At 52.3% G+C, this 10,767-nt stretch overlaps 1 protein-coding gene across 1 annotated transcript; it reads left to right on the top strand.

Annotated features, from left to right (window-relative positions):
• Positions 1-163: 163 nt before the first annotated feature.
• Positions 164-10,562, top strand: ARHGEF10L (Rho guanine nucleotide exchange factor (GEF) 10-like; the record flags this gene model as incomplete). Its single annotated transcript, XM_010013405.1, has 16 exons — positions 164-280; positions 367-459; positions 709-882; positions 1,506-1,651; positions 2,257-2,441; positions 2,538-2,653; positions 2,831-2,958; positions 3,041-3,141; positions 4,256-4,374; positions 4,635-4,721; positions 4,838-5,067; positions 5,159-5,313; positions 6,731-6,876; positions 8,394-8,568; positions 9,871-9,993; positions 10,078-10,562. Coding segments are annotated over 16 exons (2,580 nt in total), but the record flags the coding sequence as incomplete, so codon positions are not given.
• Positions 10,563-10,767: the final 205 nt, after the last annotated feature.

Here is a 10,767-nt window from a genome sequence, read left to right as displayed (position 1 = left end):
GGCTCCAGAGCAGAGCTGCTCCAGCCCTCCTATGGGTTCCAGCACATCATCTTTATGGTTATTCTCTGGACTCACTCCAAAAATAGATGAGAACCCCCCTATTTTGCCAACCCCCATTTCTGGGGGAACCCCATGTTATAACAGCTCTTCTCCATCTCCCCAGTTCTCCAAGTCAATGGTGCTGGATGTCTACAGTGACTACGTCAACAACTTCACCACTGCCATGTCCCTCATCAAGAAGGCTTGTCTCACCAAACCCGCCTTCCTTGACTTCCTCAAGGTCAGCAGGACCCACACATGGGTGCACAGTGCTGCTGGTCACCATTATGGTTGACAACTCCTCTTTATTGCATTTCCTCCCTGCAGAAGAGGCAGATGGCCAGCACTGACCGGGTCACGCTCTATGGGCTGATGGTGAAGCCCATCCAGAGGTTCCCTCAGTTCATCCTGCTCCTGCAGGTATGGGCGAGGGGTTCTAGCACCCATCTTGCTTTGCACCCTATTTTTGCAGCCTGGGTGCTGTGGGAAAGGGTTTAGCAAGGGACATGTTTTTGGGTTGGCAGCTTGGTTGTAGCTTTGGGGACCATCCCAAGGATCATCTCCCAAACTTTGATTTTGGAGGTGCTGAAAGCACTTCCAGTCATCGCATCCTCAACAGGGCTGAGTTTCCTGGGGTGGCTTTTGTCCCCCATCCTTTCCCTGCTCCAGGACATGCTGAAGAACACCCCCAAGGGCCACGCAGACCGCTTGTCCCTCCAACTGGCCCTCACTGAGCTGGAGACGTTGGCAGAGAAGCTCAATGAGCAGAAGCGCTTGGCTGACCAAGTCACCGAAATCCAGCAGCTCAGCAAGAGCATCAGCGACCGCAGCAGCCTCAACAAGGTGGGTCCTTCAGCCTCACCTCCTCATCCTCCTGGTGGGTAGAATTTGGAGCTGGTGGTTGAGTTTTGCAGCTTCCACCTTCCTCTCCGTGTTGTGGGGTTTGGGAAGCCGGGATCCCTGTTTTCTCCTGAAGGATGTCGAGTTGAAGCGAATCTTGAGGTTGGCACAGGGAAACTCCTCTCTGGGGAAAAGCAAGGACCAGCAGCTTCACCTCATCTGCTTGGTTTTGCAACCCTTGGTGGAATAGAAATCCCCTAAATGAAGCTATTGCGACACATCCTGAGCTGGGAACTGCCCTGGTGGCAAAACCACAGCGGGGCACCAAGCTGAGCTCCTCTTGGCATCAGGATTTAGGGTTGGGGATTGAGGAGAGACACAACAGGGGCTGCTAAAAGGGCTACGCTGGTCTTTCAGGGCTCTGCTTTCTTGGTGGTTGGACATACAGGGTGCAAAGGGGGTTGGCATCCTGTGGCTTTAGAGCATGTTGCACAGCCGGCTCTGTGGAACTTAGGGATGTGAATGGTCCTGGTTGAAGGAAAACCCTTGCAGTAAGGGAAGGCAACCCCAGTGTGGGGCAGGAGGCTCTCAAGGGCCCCCGGGCTGACCCTCCATCCCCTTTGCAGCTCCTGACCTCGGGGCAGCGGCAGCTCCTGCTCTGCGAGACGCTGACGGAGACGGTGTATGGTGACCGTGGGCAGCTCATCAAGTCCAAGGAGAGGAAGGTTTTCCTGCTCAACGACATGCTGGTCTGCGCCAACATCAACTTCAAGTACGTGCTGGTGGCCCCAGACCCCCAGAATCACTCAGCAAAGCCACCAACGTGGGTTTTGTTAGCTCTACCCAAAGGACTTTTAAAACCACCTCACCTTAGAACCATAGAACCAACCGGGTTGGAAAAGACCTTTAAGATCATCAAGTCCAACTGCTACCCTGGGACTGCCAAGACCGTCACTAAATCATGTCAAACCTTGTTTTGGAGGGGGAACCCACTTGGTTTCAGGGTTGTTTGCCCCCTATTTTTGGCATATGTCCATGCAAAGCCTCCATCCCTTGGTGCTGTGGGGTCCTGGAGCTGGTGTGGGGTTTGGGAGCCTGCTGGGACCTCAGGGCTTGGTGGAGATCGATGCTGCAAAGCGGGAAAGCTTTGAGTTCCCCATAATACCTCCTTATTCATCATTTTTCCCCTCTTCCAGGCCGGTGAACCCAGGGTAGGTGCTGAGCGTGGTCTGCTGTGGTTGCGTGCCCCACGTTTGGGGGTTCAGGCATGGTGTGGGGTTGCAATTGGCTTGCACAGTGCATTTTGTGAGGGCTTTCAGGACGAGCCATGGTGTCTGCTGGTTTACTTAAATATAGCTTTGCACCCTCCCTTGGCAGAGGCCAACTGGAAATCAGCAGCCTGGTGCCCCTGGGTCCCAAATACGTGGTGAAGTGGAGCACGGCCCTCCCGCAGGTGCAGGTGGTGGAGGTGGGACAGGAGAGCGGTGCCTATGACAAGGACAATGTTGTCATCCACAACGCTGGTGCCAAGAAGCATGCGCCGGCCGGGCAGGCTTCACACAGTGAGCACCCATCCTTTGATCCAGTGTTGGGCTGGTTTCCATGGGGTGGGATGGAGCATCCTTCATGGGCCTCATTTCTCCATTTCTCCACCCAAGATAAAGTATACCTAGGGCCACCACGGCTATTCCAGGAGCTGCAGGACCTGCAGAAGGACCTGGCGGTGGTGGAGCAGATCACCCTTCTCATCAGCACCTTGCATGGCACCTACCAGGTATCTACATGCCAACACATGGTTGAACTCATGGCTTGGCTAGAACCAAGCTTGGATGCTACGCAATAACCATACGGTTCCTCAGGGACCATTGGACACTTTACCCTCCTGAGCCGCATGGAAGTTTGGGGATGCTTCAGGCTTGTTGTGAAGGCATTTGCATGACTTTTCCCATAGAACCTGAACATGACGGTGGCCCAAGACTGGTGCTTGGCCCTGCAGAGGATGATGAAGGTGAAGGAGGAGGAGATCCACTCCGCCAACAAGTGCCGCCTCCGTCTCCTGCTGCCTGGGAAGCCAGACAAGTGAGTTTGTGGCTCATAAGTGGGCTCTTCCCACCCCGAGGAGGAAGCTGAAGATCAACCTGTTGATGCTTTCCCTCTGCAGATCCGGTCGCCCCATCAGCGTCATGGTGGTCTTCATCACTCCAAACCCCTTAAGCAAGATCTCCTGGGTGAACCGCCTGCACTTGGCCAAGATAGGACTGCGTGAGTAGCTCTATGGGCATCACCCTTGCTTTGGAAAGCCAAATTTTGGAGCTGGGGGGAGCTTTGCATCACTTCAAGCATCCAGGTACAAAATGGGGTGGGGGGAAAAATCAGAGCAAGGTGATAGAGAACATTTTGGGGGTTTGCACGCTGGAAATAATGGGAATTGGTTCATTCTGGACAAAATGGGGTGGGGGGAAAAATCAGAGCAAAGTGATAGAGAACATTTTGGGGGTTTGCACACTGGAAATAATGGGAATTGGTTCATTCTGACTCAAAATACTTTGTTTTTTTGCTGCTCTTGGGTGACATGTCCAAGTTAGCATCACATAGCGATGGATTTCTATTGGTCCTTGTGCCAGTGGTATCAGGACTGACCCGTTTTCCATGGAATAGGATGAAGCTGTGGCTGCCCTATCCCTGGCAGTGTTCAAGGCTGGGGGCTTGGAGCAACCTGCTCTAGTGGAAGGTGTCCCTGCCCGTGGCAGGGGTTGGGACTGGAGGAGCTTTAAGGTCCAACCAGTCTCTGATTCTATGAATAAGCAAGGGAGGAGCCATCCCTCCTGCTGCTTCCCTATCCCTATTCCTATTTAACTCCACCACCCACTGCAGCAAAAAAAAAGAGAGATAAGTTTAATGGGAGACCAAAATAAATCCTTTGAAATCCTATTTGAGTGCTTGGATGCCCCTGGGCTGGAGCAATTTTTGATTCTCTTGGGTTTAACAGTTTATGTGTTGTTTGGCTTTTTGTTTTCTTCTTTAATCTGGGATGCCTCAGGGATAATCCTGGAGCCGTGAGTTAGAAATGAAAACACATTAAAGCCTAATGTGAAGGAACACATCAGGGTGCATTTTCCCCCCTTTACATATGTATTATCTGGGTTTTGGGGGCGCTTCTTGCTGCTGCTCGAGGTGGTTGCATGGCTCTGCACTGCTGTAGGGTGCAATTGTTGGGGGAAAGGGGTGAGATGTACCCCAGGTCCACAGATGGTGGGGGTTTGGGGCTGGAGATGAGAGCCCTGCACATAAAATTACTCATTTTGGGGTCTTATCAGGGAGGGAAGGGATGCTGGAAGGTGTCTTGGTTGTCCTTGATGTCCTTTGCTTGCCACAGGGGAGGAGAACCAGCCGGGCTGGCTCTGTCCTGATGAAGACAAGAAGAGCAAAGCTCCTTTCTGGTGCCCTATCCTCTCCTGCCACATGCCTGCCTTCTCCAAGGCCCTTGATCTGCAGGTAAGAGCAATGGCCAGCCTCTTCTCCAACCCCTCAATACCTCCTTCCCTTTTACATCCAGCATTTTGGGGCATAAAGGCAGAAATCCCATGGGGGTGGATGGCCATGCTGGTTGCGAAGGCAGAAGTTGGTGTGATCCAGCCTGGAAAACTGGAAACCCTGTGGCTGGATCCCAGATTTTGGGGCACACACTGATACCTTGCATGTGTCAGAGTAATTTGGGGGTGCTACAGTCCCTTGTATCCTGGTGTCTCCTGCAGCTCAGCGCCGCGGTGCACAACCCGGTGCAGTCCTCACTGCTGGGCTTCTCCGCTGTCAGCACCTCACTGCCGCAGGGCTACCTCTGGGTAAGCAAAACCACCCCAAAATGGGTCAAAACCCGCTTGGTTTGGGTCATGCTGGCTGCAAATTCCCTCTGCAGTGCTGGTGACTGGTGCTAACACCCCTTTCCTGGTCCATGCAGGTTGGAGGGGGGCAGGAAGGCGCAGGGGGGCAAGTGGAAATCTTCTCCCTCAACCGCGCCGTGCCGCGCACGGTGAAGTCCTTCCCGGTGGCTTCACCGGTGCTGTGCATGGAGTACATCCCCGAGGTGGGCGAGGGGGATCCATCAGGCAGCCAGGAAACCCGACTGAGCACTGAGCAGCCCCCTGGATCCCCACATCCCACCATGTGCTTGGGGTTACAGGATGGCAGGTGAGCCCACGTCTTCTCTGGTGCAACCACCAGCACCAAACCTTGAGGACCAGCATCTGATCTCCTGCATCTCCCCCTCTTCCCTGCCCAGCATCGCAGTCTATGGCAGTGTGGACACGGGGACACCGTGCTTGTTGACCTGCAAAAGCCCAGGATTGCAACCCATCCTCTGCTTGAGGCACAGCCCCGAGTACCTGTTTGCAGGGTTGCAGGATGGGACCGTGGCTGCATACCCCAGGAGCAATGGTGAGGACAGCTCTGAGTGTGCTTTTGGAGCAGGCTTTCTGGTGGGACACCCAAAAAATATGGAATGGGAGGTTCTTCATGCCAGTGAGATGCTGGCTGCTGAACAGTGATAAATCTCAGTTTTTCATGTATTTTCCCCTCTATTTCATTTCTCCTTGCAGCCCATGCTAAATAATAGCCCAAGTATTTTCATTGCCATGATAAATGCAAGAGGGGGTTGGTTTTGGGTGAAAACACGTGGAAAACAATCATGGCAAGGGCTTGATACGGCAGCAAAGGCTTTGCTTGGAAAGTTGGCTGCAGGAAGAGTCTAACGCTGAGGTCTCAGAGCTTTTGGCTTTAAAACCCCACATTTTAGTGCTATAAACAGAACTGACCCTTTCCAAACCCCATCCACACAAAAGTCCTCTCCTTTATTAGTTTGACGTTGGGTTTGTTTTCCATGGCTCCAGCTCAGGCCAAGGCTTGCAGCTTGCAAGCTGCAGCTCAAGCGCAGCTCGCCTGGGCTGTTAAGTACCTTTGCTTCATCACTAGAGGGTAGGAAAGAGCCTCAAATCATGTGTTGCAATGGTCTGATTTTGGACAAAACCCCTCATTTGAGCTGCGAGAACTTGCAGCGAGCAGCACCCAAGTCAACCCGAAGCCAGCAAAGCCACTTAAACTTCATTTTAGGGTGCTGCACACCCCCTTTCCCACCTTAAAACCAATTAAAGTGGCTTTCATTTAATCTCGATTGCATAAATGCACATTGAAGGCAGCAAGCGGCTGGCAGGGCTGCGGGTGGGGTTTTTAATCTTATCCCTATCTTTTCGGAAGGCAAAAGCTTTCCTGAAATAGCTGGCTTTGACGTTGGAAATTAGGATGTGCTGAAAGGCAGCTCGGTTGCAAACCCCTGCGGATGGGAGCAGAGGTCTGAGCGCCCCAAAAGGGCTCTTTTATCCCTCAGATCTTATGGTTTTATAGAAAGAAAAACTGAATTGGAACTAAGAAAACGAGAGCAATTATCTATTGAAGCTGCTCAGCCACTGCTGGTGGTGAATTCATCCAAATCCAGGTTGGATGCTGTTCACAGGGACACTCCAGATCGGCCCCGGATGAATTGGCTCTGGAGTGTCACTTCAAGAGCAACTAAATTCAAGGAAAAAAAAAAAGGGATTTTTGGCTTTTCCCACAAAGAACATGCCCAAGTGTTGCAGGTGGCCTGCTGTTTGCAGCTAAAAAGCTGTTTGCACAGGGACAAAGGAGTTTTGAGGGGGTTGTATCTGCGGCTCCAAACTCCCCCCATCCTTTTGGTTGTGGCATTATGATGCTCGGAGGCATTCTGACGGATGCTGGGGACATTGAGGGTGGTTTCAGCTCCACCCAAAGATTATTTTCCCTTTTGCTGAGCATCTTGTGCCCCTCATCTCCACTCCAGGGGGGCTGTGGGACCCAGCGGAGCAGCCCACCCGCCTGGCTGTGGGTACCGGCCCTGTGCGAGCTCTCCTGACACTGGATGAGACCCTCTGGGCCAGCTGTGCCAATCAGGTCACCGTCCTCGATGCCACCAGCCTCCGTGCCCAGGTAGGGAGCATCAGCGGGAACCCTGTGCTCCATCCATGGGGGGGTCACAGTGGTGGCTTTGGGGAGATCACACTGGTTTGAGCCCTAAATGGTGCACGTGCATGGGCACATCCCTGTCTGTATGATGCCCAAACCAACCCTTTTGGGCTTCTTTTCGTCACTTTTGGGTCCCTTCCCTCCCACACTGGGTCACAGGAGGAGGATGCCAAGACATCTCCCGCAGCTGCGTAAGCAGGGAATGCTGAATAGTTGCTTTTTACTTTAAAAAAACCCTCTTTCTCCCACCTTTAATTTTCACATTTAGTGCCCAAATTTAGTTTGCATGTATTAGCTGTCGTAAATCCAGCCTAACGGCGCTGCTGGGGATGAATAATGCATCGAGGGCTGGATTTGTTTCCAGTCTCTGGCTTTATTTATGGCAGGTGGGAATTTCTGCAGAATAAAAGTGATGGGGGGAGGAAAACATAGGGAAGGGGGATGGAGTAAATAGTATTTGATGGAGAGCTGGGGAATAGGGTCTTGGGTCTGCCTGGACGGGACTGGGGATTTGGGAATAAGCCATTGGGGAGTAAATCCCATGTGGGGTGGGGAACAAGGAAGAATAGAGACTTTAAGGCATCTTGTTCTCTACTAAGTCTCTATTCACCCCTGTTTAGGGCAGGATTTGGGAGGGAGGGGAATGCTCTATGCTGGATCAGGGGATCGATACCAGCTCCTGGTTTTGCTGCTGCTTTTAAATCCTGAAGCAAAAACATATCTCAGAGCCATAGGAGTGAGGAAGGTGAAGTTGCTCCATGCAGGTTTCCACCCCAGTGATGTAATTCTTTGATGCCAACATGAGTTTTTACAATGGACAATCCCTCAATCCTGCCCAGGCTGCAGCAGAGGGGATTTTTGATGCAAAAAAGGTGGTTTTCCTGCAGGCTGTTATCCTGTGTCTGACAGGAGATGATCCATCAGGGAGCTTGGGAAGCAGATGGGTCAGTCTGTGATCCCCACATAGCTCTTGTGGAGGGACTGAGCCTTTGATCGCTGACTTTTGGGGTTGGAATCATAGAATGGCTTGAGTTGGAAGAGACCTTCAAAGCTCATCCAGTCCAACCCCCTTGCAATGAGCAGGGACATCTTCAACTAGATCAGGTTGCCCAGAACCGCATCCAGCCTGGCCTGGAATGTCTCCAGGGATGGTGGAAGGAAGCAGGGAGGTCTTGTCCCATCTTGGGATGGGTTTTACAAATACATTTAGTCTGGCAAATGAATCTTTTAAAGAAGAAACAACCCTGGAGGGGTGGGAAAGGCTGCGTCATCATCCCAGGATTACCCAAGAGAGGTTTGGAGATGGGCTGTTTTCAGTGTCCTAGGCCAAAACCAGAGCTGGCGAGGAGGGATGGGATGTCAAGGTTACTCTGGTCCCCTCCCCGTGCAGGTTTGCAGCTCTAAAGCTGGAGACAGCCCAAGCCAGCAACGGTTTTAGGGAACAACCCTTTGATTTCTCTTTCACAATTCCCCACTGGCAGCAAACCTTTGAGGCCCACCCGGACACAGAGGCCAGTGTCACACACATGATCAAGGCAGGCAGCGGGGTCTGGATGGCCTTTTCCTCGGGCTCCTCCATCCGCCTCTTCCACACCGAGACACTGGAGCATCTGCAGGAGATCAACATCGCCACCAGGACCACCTTTGTCCTCCCGGGTGAGCTCCCCTTTCTCCCTGGCTCTGAGTTGCAATGAATGGGCATATTGGGGCATCAACCCATGGATGTGTTGCTTTGTTTTATGGCTGTGCTGGATTGTAGAGAAACTGTGAGGAACTGATCTGGTTAATGGTGTAAAGCTTGGACCAGTGGGCTCTCCCTCATTGACTGCAGAGGGAGATAGTGGCATCTCTGCACCCATGTGTGCATCTGTGCATCCCACCTGCATCTGTGTTTCCATGCATCTTATCCGTACATCATATCCCATGCATCATATCCTTGCACGTGTGTGTGCATCCCATGCTTGCATGACGTGTGTGCATCCATTCACCTCATCCATGCATCCCATCTTGCATCCTTGTGCCCCATCTTTTGCACTTGGGGGCATCCTTGCATGCATCTTTGCACCCCATCTTTGCACTATGTGTATCCTTGCACCCATCTTCATCCCCATGTGTGCACCCATGCATCCCATCTTTGCTCCTGTGTATGCACTTTATCCTTGCACATGTGTGTGCATCCATGCACTCTATCTTTGCATGCAAGGATGCACATACAGTACAGCCTTGCCCCCATCTTCATCCCCATGCATGCATCCTTGCACCCCATCCTTGCCCTCATACAAGCATCCTTGTACCCCATCCTTGCCCTCATACATACACCCTATCCCTGCACACACCCCACTGTCATTGTCCTGGGCACCCCTATTTCCCCCAACTTACTATCTAGCACCACCTCCCAGCCGCATCCACCCACTCTGCTCTCACCCCTGCTGGGCTCACAGGCTTGTCTCCCTCCTTGTTCTAGCTCCATAATTGTGTAATTAGTTGGGAGCACGCTACTCATGTTAAGTCACTTTTCCTCTTGCTTTTTAGGGCATGTTAAAATATTTATCACTTCCTTTTCTTGCTGGGCGAGTGCACGTTGCTATTAACGCGCTTTTGAACTTGCTCTCCCTCATCCTTTTTAACTCGACAGGTCATTAATAAAGTCCTCTCAGAGAAACCAGAGCTGCATCTCTACAGATAGATTGCTCTGACGAGTCTGACGCTGTTCAGCGTTAAGTCCTGGCAATAAAATATTCATTTGCCATTAGAAATCTTGCTTTATTATTTTTCTCCTCTTCTTTTGATTTATTTATATCTGTAACACTCTCCTTGGCGTGAAGACCTTCATCCAAAGGTGCTGCTTGGTTTTAGGGGGCTCTGGAGTACGTTACCCATGAAGAACTCACTGGTGATGGGTTATTTGGGAAGATGCTACTGCAAAATCATCCTTTATCCTCCTTTTTATCCCCACAGGTCACAAACATGTACGTGTCACCAGTCTCCTCATCTGCCAGGGTTCGCTTTGGGTGGGCACTGACCAGGGCATCATTGTGCTGCTGCCTGTGCCCCGCTTGGAGGGCATCCCCAAAATCACTGGTGAGCACCCAAACAACCCACCCTGCATGGATGCAGCCTGATTTAAGGGCTTGTTTTTAGCAACCTCCCTCTTCTCATTGGCAGGAAAAGGCATGGTGTCCCTCAACGGGCACGGTGGCCCCGTGGAGTTCTTAGCGGTGGCATTGAGCACGTTGGCACCTGATGTGCTGAAGGGTGACCAAGAGGAGGAAGAGGAGGCTGAGGAAGAGAAACCCCCGGAACTGGATGGTCCCCCTCCTCGGGAAATGAGGAAAAAAGGGATTTTACTACAGTATCGCCTCCGATCCACCTCTCACCTCCCAGGACAGCTGCTGTCGGTGCGGGAAGGGCCGGTTGGTGGCACACCGGCACACACCGAGGAGGATGGCTCCATCTATGAGATGGCTGATGACCCTGATGTGTGGGTGCGGAGCAGGCCCTGTGCCCGTGACACCCCCCGCAAGGAGATCTCCTCAGTGGCCATCATCTCAGGGGGTCGGGGGTACCGTAACTTCAACGCCGAATCGCCACGCCGGGGCAGCGATGCCGACAGCACCCTGCTCATCTGGCAGGTCCCATTGATGCTATAGCACCCCAGGACCTGCCCCCTCCACCTGGCACCTACCTCAAAAAGCCACCCAAAAGCTGCCGGGGGTGGTCCTGCCCTGGGGGCATCACCCTGGATGTTTTTTAAAGAGGAAAAACACTGAAAAATGAGCTTTTTTGCCCCAAAATCCAGCTCTGGAAGGGGATTTTTTAGCGGTGGGAATGGCAACCTCCCTGCGGGCTTTGGAG

The sequence above is a fragment of the Nestor notabilis genome, unplaced genomic scaffold (genome assembly GCF_000696875.1).
Source record: "Nestor notabilis isolate BGI_N333 unplaced genomic scaffold, ASM69687v1 scaffold14914, whole genome shotgun sequence".
Lineage (NCBI taxonomy): Eukaryota > Metazoa > Chordata > Aves > Psittaciformes > Psittacidae > Nestor > Nestor notabilis.
The sequence above is the reverse complement of the archived record's forward strand: the minus strand, read 5'-3'. Positions and strand labels throughout refer to the sequence as shown.